This window comes from Colletotrichum lupini, chromosome 4, assembly GCF_023278565.1.
Source record: "Colletotrichum lupini chromosome 4, complete sequence".
In the NCBI taxonomy this organism is placed as follows: domain Eukaryota; kingdom Fungi; phylum Ascomycota; class Sordariomycetes; order Glomerellales; family Glomerellaceae; genus Colletotrichum; species Colletotrichum lupini.
This window is the reverse complement of record NC_064677.1, coordinates 291,432-309,196: the sequence shown is the minus strand read 5'-3', so window position 1 is coordinate 309,196 and position 17,765 is coordinate 291,432. Positions and strand designations below refer to the sequence as shown.

At 54.2% G+C, this 17,765-nt stretch overlaps 5 protein-coding genes across 5 annotated transcripts; 2 read left to right on the top strand and 3 right to left on the bottom strand.

The window, feature by feature from the left end:
* Window positions 1-209: 209 nt before the first annotated feature.
* CLUP02_07205 (RNase III domain-containing protein) lies at window positions 210-1,565 on the top strand (the record flags this gene model as incomplete). The annotated part of the gene is made up of 4 exons (XM_049286200.1): window positions 210-843; window positions 921-1,156; window positions 1,261-1,406; window positions 1,445-1,565. 4 exons carry the CDS (start codon window positions 210-212, stop codon window positions 1,563-1,565), a joined length of 1,137 nt encoding a protein of 378 aa, XP_049143343.1.
* CLUP02_07204 (uncharacterized protein) lies at window positions 1,416-2,892 on the bottom strand (the record flags this gene model as incomplete). The annotated part of the gene is made up of 2 exons (XM_049286199.1): window positions 1,416-1,430; window positions 1,645-2,892. The coding sequence occupies 2 exons, from the start codon at window positions 2,890-2,892 to the stop codon at window positions 1,416-1,418; spliced, it is 1,263 nt and encodes a 420-aa protein (XP_049143342.1).
* Window positions 2,893-4,984: 2,092 nt separating this feature from the next.
* Window positions 4,985-8,034, top strand: CLUP02_07203 (uncharacterized protein; the record flags this gene model as incomplete). The annotated part of the gene is made up of 4 exons (XM_049286198.1): window positions 4,985-5,227; window positions 5,459-7,208; window positions 7,267-7,490; window positions 7,555-8,034. 4 exons carry the CDS (start codon window positions 4,985-4,987, stop codon window positions 8,032-8,034), a joined length of 2,697 nt encoding a protein of 898 aa, XP_049143341.1.
* A 548-nt stretch (window positions 8,035-8,582) lies between these two features.
* Window positions 8,583-11,983, bottom strand: CLUP02_07202 (uncharacterized protein; the record flags this gene model as incomplete). The annotated part of the gene is made up of 4 exons (XM_049286197.1): window positions 8,583-9,755; window positions 9,847-10,729; window positions 11,128-11,263; window positions 11,818-11,983. The coding sequence occupies 4 exons, from the start codon at window positions 11,981-11,983 to the stop codon at window positions 8,583-8,585; spliced, it is 2,358 nt and encodes a 785-aa protein (XP_049143340.1).
* A 471-nt stretch (window positions 11,984-12,454) lies between these two features.
* CLUP02_07201 (WSC domain-containing protein) lies at window positions 12,455-14,443 on the bottom strand (the record flags this gene model as incomplete). The annotated part of the gene is made up of 1 exon (XM_049286196.1): window positions 12,455-14,443. One exon carries the CDS (start codon window positions 14,441-14,443, stop codon window positions 12,455-12,457), a length of 1,989 nt encoding a protein of 662 aa, XP_049143339.1.
* Window positions 14,444-17,765: the final 3,322 nt, after the last annotated feature.

The following is a 17,765-nucleotide window of genomic DNA, read 5'->3' as shown; positions in this document are numbered from 1 at the left end:
CTTTGAGGGACGCGTCGCAGCTCTTCACATGCGTGTCAGAAATAAGTGGAGAAACGCGTTGGGTTTAATTGAAAGGAAGCTGCGAGCATTACCTAAGCCACGGAGTAAGGGACGTACTCACTGTGTCACTAGGGGCCGTGCTCAACTCGGAAGGGTACTAGGCCACATGACGACTAGCGCCGGTCGCTGCATGATCCGCCTTCCGCGCGATGCCACGTGACGTCGAGAAATTGTTCCGAGCGCCCATCGCGAAAAAGTTCCCAGCATCAGGAGCTCTAGCTATACGACGGTACGCCCACACCGAAATCCGCACCACACCGTCGTCCCTCCCTCGCCGACCGCCCCCAATGGCAACCAACGGCTCCCGGTCAGCATATAGCCTCACGAGGCAAGCCGCGAGGCATTGCCAATCAGCGGCAAACTCACGAGTCGTCTCTCCTATCCAACGCCTCTCCCGATCCTTTGCGACGACCACCTCCCGAAAGGAGGCCGAGGCGGAGAGCAAATTCGATCAACTGTCACGGAAAACCGAAGAGGCTGAGCGGCCCGATGAGATCAGACAGCGCCCGAGATGGTCATACACTCCCGAGGGAATGAAGGCACCCTTCTCGCCTCACATCACCAAGAACCCGGCGCGCAGTGTTTGGAAGGTCAACGAGGATCCCAAGAAGCTGGATCAGATGTACGTGAAGCTTCTGGGCAGAGATGGAGACAAGATGTTGCCGGATGAGACCAAGTGGCTGGCGGTCACGCACAAGAGTTTCGACCAGGGTCGCCGGGGATTCAACGACAAGCTGGCATACTTGGGTAAGGACACACGACTTTGCTCCCAACCAAGCTTCAGTTGCGACAATTAAGTGCGGAGGGGGAAAAGAAAAGGCACACGAAGCTGACTCGAGCCGTTGGGCAACGCATTATAGGTAGACAGGCGGTTATTCTCGAGACCACGAACCGCATAGTGACGGGGACCGATTCCTCGAAGAAGGCAATCGTTCCGGAAAAATCGTATCAGCGAACACCCTTTGAGCACCCTGCTCTCACGAGAGTCGACAACCTCAACGCCGAGCAGCCCCAGAAGGTCGTTACGAAAGAAAAGGTCGAGGCGCTGGCGCTCGCTGCCGGTCTTGACAAAGTTTTGCGATGGAAGCCGGCAAAGGTAAGCCTAAAACTCATAGCTCCCTTCCTCCGCCTCATCGGGCTTCCCTCAGGAGGCGACGACACCCTCTCCTGGCTCTTTTTTCTAACAATCGTCGTCTCCAGCCCGAAAACCTTTCTGGCTCTGGCCAGCAAATTGTTCTCAACTCGGCAGTCTTTGCTATCGTCGGAGCCATCACCCTCCAGCACGGCGCCGAAGTGGCAGGTAGAGTTATCAGGGACAGAATATTGAGGCCGCTCTCGGCGAACCGGTAAAGCCGCTAGAAGAGAGACGTCTGTTGTATCATAGGTGTAAAACATTTGACAAAAAGGACATCAATCCCAGCTGCGGCGCAAGAGAGGCAGCGGAAGCAATATTTTCCTCGTTTTCCCGCAGTCATGACGCTGTGCTGTCGCCGGACCGCGCATAACAAATGTAACAAAAGGATCAGAGATGAACGAATATAGAAGTATATCCCAATGTGGAAGACGCTTTGCCACTCAACTTACTCTGGGTTCCTTGATAGGACCCGTGGTCAGGTGCATGACGTGGGAGATGGTGCAGTCCGGGGGCTGCCAGGCGAGCCTAATGACCCATCCGTCGGTTGTCGAGTGGAGGGCCCAGGCGAGGTCTCCATCGCGGATACGGGTAGTCATTTCCATCGTGACGAGGTTATTCACAACCGATTGGTCGACGCCTTTGCCAAAGACCAGCGCCTTTCGAACCATACTGTTGTTCGGGGTCTTTGCGGCCATGCCGGATGAGGCACGGTGCCAGTCAAATATGTGAGACCCAGAGCCAGAGTCACGTAAACTAGCGAGACCAACATCGCCGGCCACAGCGTGTACATAGCCTTCGCCGAGTGGACGGGTTATCTCAGACGTGGATCTCGTGCAGAGGACAAAGGTTTCGAGGCAGGCAAAGGATTCATTCAGGGTAGCCATGCCAAACCCTGGATCTGGATCAACCTGCCAGATGCTCTGGGGCCAGTCATTCGATCCGTAATGCGCGACCCCTCTACCCAATGGATCGTGGGCGAGCAGGTCGCTGGCAAGGATGGGCATAGTGAGAGACCTGGTAGCGCCCTGGTAGAGCACGAGGTCCCAGTCAGGATTGATGTAGATCCGGTCCCACGCCGGGTTTCTATGCTTCAGATCCGGGAACCCGTGGCTGTCGGGCGCCAATGACCTCATCGGCAACCAAATCCTGAAGAAGGACACGGCTTCGCGGCGTGACTCGTCGCACACGCGAAAGAGCGCCGGGCTCCTGTTCTCGCAGTACCAGTGTGCGTTGCATGCCATGTTGCCCAGGTTGTTGCCGGAGGCCTGAACGCCCGAGCCGTCTGGTACGCCTCTGATCACGACGATGCGTGGCCGTTCCAGGTGCATGCGCCAGATCTTGCGTCGTAGCTCATAAGGCAGGTCTGGGAAGCGATGAAAGACTGAATCTTGTTCGTACCCGTAGCTGCTGCGGCTACTGTTGGGGATTAGCGATGCTGTGTCTGTAGCTGTGGTCATAGTAGTCGTCCTCGGCTCGCTTCCCGAAGCGGCTACCCAGGTCCGCAGGTCGAAACCTTCACACGCCTCTAAATTCTTCCAGGGTGTCGAGGGCGTTTTCCGGACGGCGGGCGGAGCATGGATGTCCGTGGTTCGGAGGCCCCCATCTTGGTGCTCGGCCTCAAACACCTCGGCGTCATGCTCGTCTTCAGCCTGGGGAGGCGGAAGCTGGCGTGATGTTGACCGAACTGGTAGGTCCATCGCCTGATGTGACGGGGCAGACGCCGTTGAGTTTGATAGACTGCCAGCGTCAACGGCGTTGAGAGTCGGCCTTATTGCGTCCGCGGGATCAAAGTGTCAGACAAACGCTAAGTTTCTGAAAAGTTCGGGGGACGACGCTAGCGGTAGCTCAGACGACCTCTGAGCTAAGGTAAAGTGCTTCACTGCGCAATGGAAGATGCCGATTGGCGATTGGATCAACTGTATCAAGTTGAATATGAGTGTATCCGTACAGCCTCAGTCTCTAGTCTGTATCGAGGTGTAGCCTCAAGTGTGGGGTGGGGGGCAAAGGCACTGGAAGTGGAAATAAGGGACGACGTGTGTCTGACAGTCGGAGAAGGTTCCACGACAGTGAAATGCGTGATGCGTTTGGGCTTCACAATACGAACGCGGACACGATGAGGTGGTTCCCCTTTTGAGTTGAAGAGACGGGGATGGTGGGAGTTGTCGATGAGTTAATGATCAGCGCCACCTCGTTCTAGAAGGGAACCTCTGCGGTCAACCGGCTGACTAAACTTTCTCTAGAGGCACCGTACTCGGCTCCGTCTTTTGCAGCAAAAGACCCCTTTGCAGGGAGTTACCGCTTTTGGAAATGGTTTGCGGGCAGTTTGCGAGAACTGATGGGAGAGATTCTACCGCAAGCCGGGGGAAACCAGGAAGAGGCCCGGCTGACATGTCTGGCAGTTGCATCTTAGCGCCTGAATGACGCTGTGACCCGCCAATGCCCAAGTCATTCCTTGTTGTTCATGAGTTGTGTCTGCTGGTTTCCCCTGTCAGATTGTGTCAGATCCCATCAAGCACTCACAGACAGACTCGACACACAAGCATGTGTCTGCCCGACACCATCCTCATCGCCACGGCGGGAACCGTTATGATGTGCTACATGGGTCCCTTGTCCAGGCTTTAACCTCCTCTTTGGTCGTCTTGGAACGATTGCAAACAGCCTTAATCGCCATTAGGTACTCTCAGCCGGGCTACAGCTACAGTCTACGGATGATGGGCATGGCCATGAGCCAATCACCGCAGAGTCTTTGCAACTTCACACAACCGTCTGAAACTTGCAAACACCAGCATCTTCAACTGACAACCTGCTTCTCCATCATCTGTGGCTCCCATCTCAAACTCTGCTCATCCCCCTTTTGCCCTTCCTGGCGCCACGCTCCTAACTACAACATCGACTTACTAGTACCAAGTATCATAATGAACGACTTGCCTTATTGGGCCCGTATCTCGTATACACATTCCCTCTCTAGTTCGCATCGCTCCAAACTACTCTGTTCAAGCTTCAATGTCTTCCACGCGGCCCTTGTCGGTACTCTGACGCATCGACACCATGCTACAACAACATAGCCGTCGAGGTCGATCCAATTGAACACGACTTTCTTTTGACTTCGTTTGACACAAGCCTATGGCTTACTGTAACTTTGCAGAAACGCTCTTGGCTTCGACCTGTGCGCTCTTAAGCCTGAAAATGACAGAACTCTCGCGGCTGTAGGCTATACCCCAGCTTCTCCCCGATAATGACTGCAAGTTCCAAAGATGACTCTGCCACTTGGACGATTAACGTCGTGAGACCCGGGGCCGTGGCTGCAACTCTGCCACTCCCTTCAATGATTTGGCTCCGGCTAGACATGTCTGGGATTCTCGCAAGGAGCTTCCCACCTTTCCGTGTTCCACTCCAGTCCACCCCGGTGCGGACCATGTCAGGGTCTGAGTGGAGCGGAATTCCGCCGCATATGGCAAGTGGCATCTCGACTTACCCTGAAGAGAGATCGACGCTCGATGTTTTAGGCTCGAGGGGACCATGACCATCAGAGCTTCTTGTATAGATACGTCCCTATCCGTCTCTAGATGTTTCTACTAGATGTCGTTGGTTCTTTCACCCATCTGGTCATCATCCCCATAGGTGTTGGTTCAAGAAACATATCTTCGTTCCGTTCGTACGCGACTGCTGGCAGCCCTTTTTCTCTCTAGTTGACTGCCTTTGATACCCCACCCTGTTTCTATTAATGCCACGGGAAATTTCTTTTCACGCCTATCAAGCAAAGTCCATTACTTCACACTTCACATCACCATGAACATGTACGACAAAATATCATCACCTGAGGATGTTACGGAGAGATCCCAGGCTCCTCCACCTCCACCAGCCCCAAGGCACCAGAGACTAACAACCTTTTGTATCGGTTTCTTGATGATATTCTCCATCTTCAGCGTCGGCAGGGATATCAAAGACTACTTTTATCAAGACCACAGCCTCAGCAGCCGATCAATGGCAAGAGGAGACCTAGGTTCCTGGGGCCGAGCCATCGACGCAATTGTAACCCCAGACACTGTCGAAGCCATCGGCAACGACCTAAGGCTACGAAGGACATTAATGTTCATGGTCGATTACACCTTTGACCTCACAGATCAACTAGCCGCCCGCTATGAATCTCCTCAGCTCCAGGAGACAAGAGAAGCATTGCAAGAATACAAGGAGCAGATCAGGAGGAGCCTCGAAGGTCTGAGAGACGACGAACAAAGCTCGCCTCAACTACACAAACGACAGCTTCCAAGTCTCGGAGAACTCTTTGGAGCTGCCGTCTCTGGAGGTAGCGCCGATGGTGGTGGTGGAGGAGGAGGCGGTGGACTTCCCAACCCATTCAACCTTCCGCTCCCTCGGGCACCGGGTGGTTCTCCAGGCGGCGCTCCCGGAGGCGGTACCGGCCCCCTAGGCCTCCCTGGCCTCCCAACTCCAGGCGGCGGCGGTGCCGATGGAGGGGGAATGTCAGCCGGTATACTCAGTGGCCTCCTCCAACCCCTGAAAGACGGGCTGAGCAACGTCGGAAACCAACTTGTCGCCAACCTCAACGGTCCAGGCATGTTCCTCGGTATTGGTATCGGAGCCGGAGCGGCTCAGGGGCTCAACCTGTCCACACAAGCAAAGACGATGGAAGTGGCAGCAAAGGTTGCCGCAGACAACAAGATGGAAGCCACCGGTCTCAACCCAGCCATCCAGAACCTGGGCGTCGGGCTAACTTCCACCCTCATCGGCGCCATCGACTTCAATAGCCTAGGCGGCAATCTCACTAACCAGCTGCAACCTATCGCTCTGTCTCTCGCAACAGGTCTCGGGAACGGCACAGTCGCAGGCCTGAAGCTAAACGCAAACGCCGCGAACCTCGAACCCGTAAACGATTCGTCCATCCCCAACGTAATCGGTACATTTGGATTCGGTCTCACAAAGACCGTGACAGCCAACCTCGATATCAACCAGCTCTTCAACTCGGCCAACAACCCCAACACTACCAAACAAATCATGCGTATCCTCCCGGCCGCGGCTTCGGGCTTCGGCAAGGGTCTTGGCCAAGGAGCGACGGTAGGACTGGGCCTACAGCCCGACACCGCGGTACCGATGCAGCTGATGCCCGACGACCAGATCGACTTTGGCGGTATCTCGCAGACCTTCGCCAAGGGTCTGACGAGCAGCTTCCTCCAGAACGGTACCGCGACCGAGTTGCTCAACAAGGTGGGTGGGTCGATGAACATGAACCAGAACGGTGGAGGAATTCCGGCGACCATCAAATTCAACGGCATGGACATTCAAGTCAGCAAAGTCGCGCAGGGCTTCGCTCGCGGGTTCCTCCAGGGTGCGGGCGATGCGATCCAGGGCATGGGCGGGGTGCAGTCTCTCTTCGAGGGTAACGCCACCATGCCCACAGGCGCGATGCCCGATGCTAAGCTCCAGTTCGACGACTCGCTCGGCGGAGCTGCCAGTGGTTTTGGAGTTGGGATCGGTGGACAGGGCGTCCTCGTCGCGTATGGACTGGCTAGCAAGCCGCGGGGGAACACTCAGTCTGCTGCGAATGCGCCGGCGGCACCGGTTGCTAGCACGCCCGCCCAACGCCGAGACGTCGAACTGGTCTCGAGACAGGATCCCCCGCCGGTCGTCTCCGTCAACACCACCGAAGGATTCAACCTATCCGTCGTGATCAACGCGCAGACCATCTCGATGGCTGCTCAAGCCGGTGTCAACGCCCTTACCTGTCAAGGCGTGGGTGGTTTGGGCCTCATGGGCTTTGGATTGATCCGCAGCAAGACCATCGCATTGGATTCCTTCAATAATGGTAACGTGACGAAGACTGCGAAGCAAGTGATTCCGACTGGGATCATCAAGATTTCCAACGAGGGGCATTCGTACGCCATTGACGGACAGGTGATCCGGGACTCTCTTGGAAACTCGATTATCAACGCTGCGAGTGGCATCGAAGTCAACGGATTCAAGCTACCAGGCTGGATCGCCTTCTTGGTCCTTCATAGTAAGTCTGAATATACCCCTGAATTCTTTTTACTTAATTAACATTCGCACCTCACTAGTCCTCTTCGCCATCATCGCCTACATCAACGTCCTGCCCTTGGCCATCGGGCTGGAGCACATGCGCAACCTCCTGCTCCGCATCGACGCCCCTCCAATTCTGCCAAAGATCGAAAAATGGAATAACATCATGTGGCTCTTCATTATGGGGCCTTCAGCGGTTGTCGTTCTCATATTTGGCATACTCGTGACTGCGAAGTCATCTCACTTTCGCACTGCCCACGGTGTAAGTCTTCCCCTCCAACAATCTTGGTGCGGTAAGCATCGTTACCTAACCCGCATCCCAACAGATCATAAGCCTCTTTACGACCATGGTCGGTTTGGCAGCCTTCTTGATGCACCTCGCTATCAAGGCCCGCGCACCTCCGGGACTTCCACACACCTCCCGCTCCGGCCCCACGCCACCGGCGCCCCTCCTCAGTCTCCCCAATATCCGCGTCATGGTCAATCAGCTCTTCTTGATTCTCTCATTTGCCTCTGTCATCACTGGATTTGCCGATCTCAGCTCAGTGGCTCTATGCTTTACGCAAGTTGTTCCTTTCGACCTAGCGCTAGTCATTGGGTTTAGCCTCTCAACAGTCTTCGTCCTAGGGTCCACCGTCTCCGGACTCGATATTGCGCTTACTGGTCGGGACTTTTTGAGATACAAGAAGACCCTGAAAGGTGGCGATAAGACGAACGCCGCCGAAAGAGGCGTGGAGAGAGGTGGTGTCATGCAGAGCAAGATTCTGCAGCCAACGATGGTGGACGAGAAGGGCGCATTTGCATAGCTGCCCGGGCTTTCGTTCGTTCGAGCTTGAGAGACCCTGAGCTGCGCTCAGTCTCCCTTATTTTGTTTTTTATCTCAATGGTAATTTACATAACCCACCGGCGCATGGTCTTGCGGATGGGCAAAATCATGTAACATGGGACGGGATCACGGGTAGGAGTATGAATTTGGATGCGCTGAGACTGCATGCAGGGCACATGTATTCTGACATAACGGATATGACTACGGCGGAGTTATTCCTGACGACTCTAGTGCTGCGGAAAACGGGGCGGCCTTGACTCTCATTATACCCAAGCTTGCTTCAGGAGGCAGGCTTTGAATTTCATACCCAATTGGCCGATTCAGAACTTCTTTCGCTTGGTGAAGGAACACAGGCATATGTATCGCAGAATATGTTTTTCAAAACTCTAAACTCATCTCTTCTGGTATTTTGGTAATTCTCCCTTTGCCCGCACCTTGCTGTTTTTGGGTACTTTTGACACAGCTCTTGTTCTACTCGAATACTCTGTCCAGAGTCAACTCATACTCTCTCGCTCACCACTCGTCAACTCAGTCGTCATCCCATAAATGCCAGCTGCTACTAGGTCTCACATCCAGTACCGATCTCCTCTTCTTCCGCGGTCCCGCAACCTCACGGCCATTACTCAAAAAGAACTCCTCCGTCTCGCAATCGGGTATTTGCCTCACCATCCCCAGCCCAGCAAGATCCGTCTTTGTGCACTTCATCCTCAAATGGCGGAAATACTTGCGGTAAAACATCCTCTGCATGACCAGGTTCTCAGCCACGTTCTTGGGCAGATAATCCCCAAGCTGCGTCCGCAACGCCTCTAGTGCCGTGCGCTGATTCATCGCATCGGGGGGCTCGTAGTCGTTGCTCAAGAGCAGCCGCGGCACATCGCGGTAGAATGCGTTCTTGGCCGGGATGCCGCTAGTGAGGTAGCCCTCGTGAATCATCCACACCGGGAACCGGGCCGCCGCACGATCGTCCATTAGCTGGATTGCTTCCGTATAAGATTCCAGGTTCGCCAAGCTCTCTGCAAGCGGCGCACACCCCGGAACAGGCGTCAGGTCCCACGTCTCCGGCCCGCCCCTGTCGCGGGTGCCGAAATGTCGGATCCCTACGCCGAGCGGGTCGAACGCGAGGCAGTCGCTCAGGAAGATGTCGAGGGGTATCTCGCTGCTCCAGGGGAACGTAAAAATGACAGTGTCAAAGTCCGGATTGATGATGACGGGCCAGGCGATCTTGTTGGTTGGGTGCATCGGTAGCTGAACGCGGTAAAATGCGCGTGTCTCGGCGCGGCATTCCCTGTTTACCCACATCAGGGCCGGGAGCGTATTGTCTGCGCTCCATGCAATGTTGGAGGCGAGATTCCCGAGCGCGTTTGGCGCGAAATGAATCTTTTTCAAGTCGTTCATGCATCGAATCTCAACGATGCGCGGCCGTTCGAGATAGAAGCGCAGGATCTTGGACCGAAGCTCCGGTGGTAGGCGGGCGAAGGGATGGAATGCAGTGAGGGGTCCAGGGGTCTCGGCAGAGCAGCAGGAGGCCACTTGCTGGACAACGGGGAGCTCAAAGGAAATCTGCGATGGCGCAGCTGTTGGCGGCGGACCAGGAGGAGGGTGTGTGATTGTCCAAGGCCCATACGGGACCCCGGACCGGAACTGGAACCGGTCCTCGGGTTTGACCGGCGTCGGGGGCCGATGGAGGTCAACATGGCGGCGCTGTCCGCACGTGGGACACGGCGCGGAGGACGATGGGAAGTTTCCGATGGAAGCACCGACACTCGCACTGAGTGAAGTGGACGAGGATGACGACCAACTCGAGGGTACGGCGGTGGTCTGAGCGGTGGTTAGCGGGCGAGTGCGAGGCGGAGGTGGCAGCGGTTGAGGAGGAGAGGCCGGAGTCCGTCACGGCGTCTGACTCGCTCGGGTGCGCAAGCGTTCCTGAGTGCCGTAGCGTGCGACTCTGGCTGCTGCGAACATTGTGTTGGTTGTGATTGCGTGTTGCGGTTTGGGTGCCTCTCTCAACGCTTTGGTCCGTCTCCCCTCCTACATTTACAGGTGGCGGTGGTACTGCTGATGATGTTGCTGTTGCTCCTGCTGCTCGCGGCGAATCCTTGCGGGACCGGATACGAACAGAAAGACCCTTCAGCCAAATCTTCTTCCATTTCTTCTTCAGTTGCTGCTGCTGGTCGCCATCCTGATTCTGGTCTTTGGTCCGAAGCTGGGATGTGACTCCGTTCAAGTTGCTGTTTGCGTCGGGCGCCATGGCGGTGTGAGTCGGGCGAGGAGCCCTCGTCCCGGTTGAAGCGTCCTCCCGTCGGTGTTCCCTCGTATTCCCGAACCGCCAATGATGGCCCTCTTTTGGTGCTGTGAGAACAGCGATAAAGCGCAACAGCTTCGCCGGTGGTGAAGTTAGATCCTGCTTTTCAGTGACTTGTTGAGAACCCAGATGGCGAATGCCGTAGTCGCTGCTTATGCGCTGTGCTGACGCTGCCGCCGATGGCTGTTGTGAGGCTGGATGAGAGAAGTGGGGTTCCTCTGGGTAATTCGAGGGGGAAGAAGAGCTAGAAAGCGAGAATCGAGTGGTAAAAGGATGATGGGGAGGAGACGCGGTAGTAGTGCGGGTGGGAGACGCGGGGGAGGAGGAGGACATGTTGGTCAAGTTAAAGTTCATCCATGAGCCACGGCCGCGTCTGGAAAGGTCAATGTTCAGTCACGTCGTAAGGTGGTGTCGGTGTGTAGCCGATGTGATGTGGTGGTCAATGGTCGTCTTCGGAACAGCTTGCTCGCACGCTCTCAGGCACAGAACATGTTCATCGGTTACGGAGCTCAACAGCTGCAGTGCTCACGGCTCGGCTCAGCTCACAGGAATGCGCTGGGCGGTTATGAAGAGTCGGACTGACGGATATGTGACAGAAGAACTGGGCAGGATTCGAAGAAGGAAGACAGGCACAGGCACAGGCACAGGCACAGGCACAGGCACAGGCACAGGCACAGGCACAGGCACAGGCACAGGCACAGGCACAGCAAGGAATTGGCTTTGCGACATTCAGGCATGACCGTCCGAGATGCGGTGCGATCACTGCAGTACCGGTTCGTTCTGTGGCCTCCTCCCACATTGTGGTTCCTTGGCCTGACAGTCGTTTGGTCGCAGGCCGTGGCCAGCTGAGGGGGAACGCGCACCGAGACAAGCTTTTGTTGGAAACGGAGAAGGGGAATGTTTGGGACTGCAACCAACCAGAGACGCAGTCAGCTCTTCGCAGTCAGCTCTTCGCAGTCAGCTCTTCCAATTGCCCAGCCTCCCTCAGCTTGAACTATGATGACAACTCAAGGCTTAAGTTAATCCATCAACTAAGTAGCTAACAGTTCACCTGTCAGCCTGCCAAGTCTTGCTAGTACACTTTAGTCAAACGAAGCCCCTTCCAATAGCGTCCGGCATCTGCTGCAAGCTGCTTCTTCCATTCGATTTACCCATCTATTCTCACATGAGCGTCTCCAAGGGAATCGAGAGAGTACGGACCATCTGTGCCTGATCTCAACCTTGGAACGCCGTTACAGCGCCCGCCTGGACCTCCCACGTGCTGAAACGTGCAAAGGGGGCGGATGCGACGTTTGGTCGGAAGAATGACGCCGATGCCTACATCTTCTTGCCTTGAGACTTTTTGCGGTGGTGAGAAGAATATATATCCTGCTGCTGTCTGTACATAAAATGTATAAATGGCCATGTGCACGCTTGGAGCGCCGACCGCTGCAGACACAAATTCTAAGAGCAGCATCTCACCTACATGAGCACGATCGAACATGCAGATACCAGAATACGTAAGTGGCAGCAGCCGGATGTTTGCCGTCGAAGAACTTGAAGTCTTGGTCTTCTTGCCATCATATTGCCGAACCAAGCCTCGATCGGCCGAGTACCCGGACCCGTGTGGATCCCGGATGTTGCACATGGAAGTGGGCCCGGAATCGGGGCCGACCGCCGAATGAAAAGACGGGCGACTTACATACTGACTAATTCGGTACGCAACCAGGATGTGCTTTGATTCCACAAACCAGTAACTGCAAACAAAGATAGACTTCTCAGTGTTGAAGTATACCATGTTGCCTGTAAACACTCCGGTCTAGGATGAGGCGTTGTTAGCTGCGTAACTGCCTTCCATAGAGTCACAGGCGAGGCCGATTTCACAGAACAAGCAAAGTATTTTATGTGGCGAAACACACGCTTTATTATCTATATCGTCAAATCGTTTGTCAAAGGTCCATCCATAGCCGAGCAGAGAGATCCGAAGATGCTCCCAAAAACCGCTAGGCCACTATCGAAGAAAACCACTACTCCTACCACAAACCACCACTGATAACCATTAACAGACCCATAGTAGAGTCAAGAGAAGAGAACATCCATCCATGCTCAGACGAGTCCCTTACAGAAGGACAGCGGCAGCAAGAACGCTGAAGGCAAGAGCGCCGAAGCTGGCAGCGAACTTGCTGGTGCCGGCCGTGACGACAGGGGGCTTGGCAGTGGCAGTGCCGGTGGGGTTGCCGCCCGCGGGGGGAGCAGCAGAGTTGGCCGGGGGGGCGCCAGCAGGAGGAGCACCGGCGGGAGGGGCACCGGCAGGGGGAGCTCCAGCAGGGGGAGCACCGGCGGGAGGGGCACCGGCAGGGGGAGCTCCAGCAGGGGGAGCACCGGCAGGAGGAGTGCCAGCAGGAGGAGCACCGGCAGGAGGAGCACCAGCGGGAGGAGCACCAGCGGGAGGAGCACCAGCGGGAGGAGCACCAGCGGGAGGAGCACCAGCGGGAGGAGCACCAGCGGGAGGAGCACCGGCGGGAGGAGTGCCGGCCGGGGGAGCACCAGCGGGGGGAGCGCCAGTGGCAGGGGGGTTGGCGGCGGGCTTGGTCTCGGTAGCCGGGACGTAGGGAGTCTTGGTGACGGGAGGCTGGGGGATGACAATGGTGCTGCAGGTAGTGCCGTCGCAGCCAACAGTGGTGACGGGAGGAACGGGGATGACAATCTTGCAGGAGTCGCCGGAGCAAGGAGGCTGGGGAACAGGGCAGGAGCCGTTGCAGCCCTTGACCTCGATGTACTTGTCGTTCTTGTACTCGTACTTCTTGTTGGCATCGGCGTACGGGCAGGACTCGAAGACGCAGGAGTTGTCCTTGCAGACGTACTTCTTGTTGCACTCATCACCGGAGCAGGACTCGACCTTGCAGACGTTGCCGTAGCAGACAATCTTCTCGGAATCGAAGTCGGATCCCTTGATGACATAGTCGCACTTGCCGGAGACACACTTGATCTTGCGGCCGCAGTCGTATCCGGAGCAGACCTCAGGGTGCCAGGTGCCATCAACCCAGACGAGACGGCGCTGGCAGTCGGGACCGTAGCAGGGGTAGTCGTAACCGCAGTAGTCACCGTAGGCAACGATCTTCTTGTAGCAGTCATCACCGTAGCAGGGAACGCCGAAGCACTTGCCGTTGGAGCACGGGTTGGGAGTGGGCTTGTAGCAGAAGGGACCCTGGCAGTCCTGGCACAGAGGGCAGTAGGTGGTGGTGACAGTGGTGACGCCGGTGGTAGCGGTACCGTCAATGGTGGCAGTGGTGGTGGCAGTGAAGGTGGTGGTGACGGTGGCAGTGGTTGTGACATCGATACCGCCATCAACACGGATGTAGATGGTCAACAGGATCTCGGCAGAGATGAGCTGGCGCTTCAGGGATCCGCTGGTGTTGCGGCCACCACAGCGCTCGGCAGAGTTGCCAGGGCAAGTGATGTCGCATCTATCCTCAGAGACACGGGTGGCAGTGGCATCGCTGACGATATCACCGCAGAAGCAGTCGGAGCCGAACAGACCGGCGTAGCGCTTTCCAGCGGGGCAAGAAGCGACGCAAAGCTCAAGGGTCATGGAGGAGGCAGACAGGACCAGGTCGAAGGTAGGGAAACCAGTGGTGGAGCCGAAGCAGCCAAGAAGAGAGAAGTTGCCAACGTTGCTGGGGTTGGGAATGACCGTGGCGGACGGGGTGGCAGACGACGAAGTCGAGCTGGTCTCGGTGCCAGTGGTGGTGGCGGAGGTGGTGTCAACCGTGGAGGTCTCGGTGCCATCGGTGGTGATGGGAGGAACCTCGGAACTGCTGGTGGTGTCAATGGTCGTGACGATGTCGGAAGTCGTGATGGGGACCTCGGTCGTCGCAGTGGTGTCCGAGCCAGTGGAGGTGGTCAGACTGCTGATTGTAGTCTGGCCGGTTGAGGTGGTCTGGATGGTGGTCACCGACGTGGAACCCGAGAGGGTTGTGGAGAAGGACGAGGTGGTGACCGACGAGCTGCGAGTGGTGGAGGTCGTGGTGGTGTTGGGGAACAAGGGAGAAGAACTCTGTCCCATAACCAACTGGCCCATGAGGGCGACGAGAGCCGTGCGACGCATGACTAAGCGAGTGACGAAAGCAAGTAAAAGAATGACTAGACCTCGGGTCGTAAACGAGTGAAACGAGGTAGAGAGAGAGGAAGAGAGGAGCTAAGGATGCGGAGTGTAATGATGATGAGGATGAGGAGGGAAAGGAAAGATTGACAAAAGCTGGAGAATCTTGTCTTTCTTATACCTTCTGGAAACTCCCTTTGCGTCCTTCATGTCAGGCAAATATTCATCTCATCGTAAACGATGTCTCTGGCGTCTCTGGCAACTCCAGTCTGCCCATGGGCCATGCCTCTCTCCCTTGCCATGGGGCATTGTCTCCTGAGTGACAAGATGAGTTTGCATGCCTTGGACGAACACAGAGTTTCCTACAGCAAGCGCCACCAAACTCAGTCTCCGTGTCTCGTTTCTCCCATTCTTCCGCTCTCATGTCTCGTTCCTCGTCGTTCGTGTTGAGTTTAGTCAGGAGGTTAGGAATGGATCACCTCGGTCAGGAACTCATCAATTGGCAATGTCTCACCTTCTCCGCAATCCAACGAGGGAGACCGTCTCAACAAGGGACCAATCAATAGGTCCGACGAAGGAAAGCAAAAAAAAAAAAAACCCAACATCGCTAAATTTCAATAAGCGTGCATTCCCGTCCGCTAAGCTTGGAAATTGGGTCTTGTCTGTGGCGTTCCGCCCGGCGCCCTCCCGAGCTTTCTCGTTGACGACAATGAACATTTTCGGAATCCCTGGGCCAGATCTTACCACCTGGAATCTGCTAAATTGCCTGTATCCATTCTCAGTCTCGGGCACCCGACCTCCTTTCGTCGCACCGGCCCCGCCCCGGCGACTCCAGTCATGTCCCCAAAACCGATATGGCCCTGTCTATCACCATGCGGCTCTCGATCTTCCGATCCATTGGAACCAACCGCCGGTCAGCGAGTCATACATTGGTTTTGATGGTCTCGGCCCGTTGAGTGTATCAAGTGGAGACGGAGCCAGCAGCGGCAAAATGCACGATATCATCCCTCGCTGGTGCATTCTTTCTTATTCTCGGCACTAAATGGGGCAGAGAGGGAACATGACGGCATTAGTTCTCCCCAAACAGACTTAAACTTACGAGACGAGAGAATTCTGTTATTGTCCTTGCATAAGCGAGCCATTACAAAGGCTGGTTGCCCTCGTGACTACCCCACACTCTGTCCCTCGTTGAGCCAACCTTGGATTCCGGATGCAGGCCATTGAATGTTTGGATAATTTTGAAAAGCGGAAGTGACATATTTGAGATTCCAGGAAAGCCTATTTCGCTCGTATCGATTGTTAGTCTCCAGTGTTTGCAATAGATTGTGGATGCCTCGACATCCACATTGTCAGCATCTCAACGAATGCAGGGCATAAGACAAGAATAGCTTCAGGTCGTGGACAAATGGAGTATGCTCGAGTCAACTCCTCTTACACAAGAGGGAGGGAGTGTCTTTGCATCATGATTGATCGCCTCGAAATACCGGTGAGGAGTGAGAACTTGACGGTCCACATCTAGACAAGGCCCTTTTGGCGCATGCACTTGACGCTTGGCACCTGAAAACCGGAGGCCGGTCTGGAAGACAACAATATCAACTCAGATACATGAACCCAACCAAAGGTGCAAGTCCAAGAATTCTCTTCAAATCGCTGGAAGGTCGGTAGGATGAATATGAAAGGTATACGTAGTAATCATGGTGTTTCTATTGCTCCCTGGTTTCATCGACATGAGCCATTTTTTTGTTCATTTCTCCTGAGAGCCATAAGTGTCCTCTCAACAATGTTATGTCAGATGTAGAATCCATATGAAAGGGTCAACTCAAGCTTACAGAAATTGCGTCACTATCCTGGAATCGATATCATTGCTGGAAATTCTTGCCGAATGTTGTTCGTGGGAATAGGCTTGACGAGAAAGTAGTGAGGTATAGAAAGCCTGGATTTGCCGTTCCCTATTCTCCGTTATGACTTTTTGATAGACATCAATGGTATACGAGAAGTCTTGCGAGATACATTGGTTCAGAGACCATCGAGCTTTGACTGAGGCATAAATGAGAGCATCCAGCCTTCAGGTCCGCTTATTGCTCGCATCAAAATAGACTTCTGTGAAGTTAGAAGTTCTTATACATATGCAAAGTACATATTGGCTGCAACGTAAATTAATATGTAAATATTGCATGACGATGCGATAAGATGAGATATTTTGGAAACCTCAGTATTTGTTGGTGACATGAAGAATTACGCTCCCCTAGCAGAATCCTTGGACTACGTGCACATGACCATTGTTATTCGAGAACAAAATGGTGACAGCTTTTCCTAATTCGTCGATTCATATCACAAACCAACGCATTTGTCTGTAACTACATGGACCTGATGTAAACTGATGTTATTCAGCTCTGTTAACAAGGTAATAATCACGAAGGCTTCTGCTGGCATCTGACTATGAAGTCGATGGTGGAGGATCGAATATGTTGAGGGTACCATCTTAACGGAGTCCAAACACCGATGAAGCTTGGCTTGCAAGACTTCTGGTTAAGGCAGCTGTTATTTTGAGATGGCTGCTTAATTGTGCTAGAATTCAACCATTCTTTCATTTCCTTGTAGACGTGTAACTTGAGGCACATGTAGCGATAATTATAATCTAGATAGTCAAAGCCTGTAATTTGACAATAGACGAAGGTGATTTCCGATTATGGTCCTCATATATAGATAACAGGTATCAGAATCATTAATCAATTTGTATTAGACGTATCAATAGGCTTCCGGGGTGTTGTGCACATGCTAATTTCTTGATGTCCGAGGATTCCGCATGTTGGTGTAGATGGCAGCTGCGACCAAACCTTTGAGGGGTCTCATCGAAATGTCGAGAAGATCCTGAAAAAATGCCAGGGTCGGAACCCTCTCATATACTCAATCGAATGAACCTTGGTACGACGCCGATTTCCATATCATACCATGTTGGTCATCGAATAAAGTAGGCAGATCCCCAAGTCACCTATCATGACCTGAAGTGATCCGAGACAACGGAAGGATGTCATGGCGTCTTAAAACAAGAAGTCAAGGAATAATGTTTTCTCAAAGAATATACCATGAAAGATCTATGCCCTGGTCTCGCAAGGCTAAAGAGCTTGATGGTTTTACGTTTTGGATATAACCTCAGTATCTGATATCGGCCGCTTATCCTTTCGTCGATGAAGCCAGGCATAGTGAGTGCTGTTTCAATTGTTTAGGTCTGATATTTGTATTGGCTTGGACAGCTTTCGAGTGAATCATGATCTGAGTAGTATTTGTTGGATCCCTGGAGGATATTCTGGGTGACTATTCATATCTT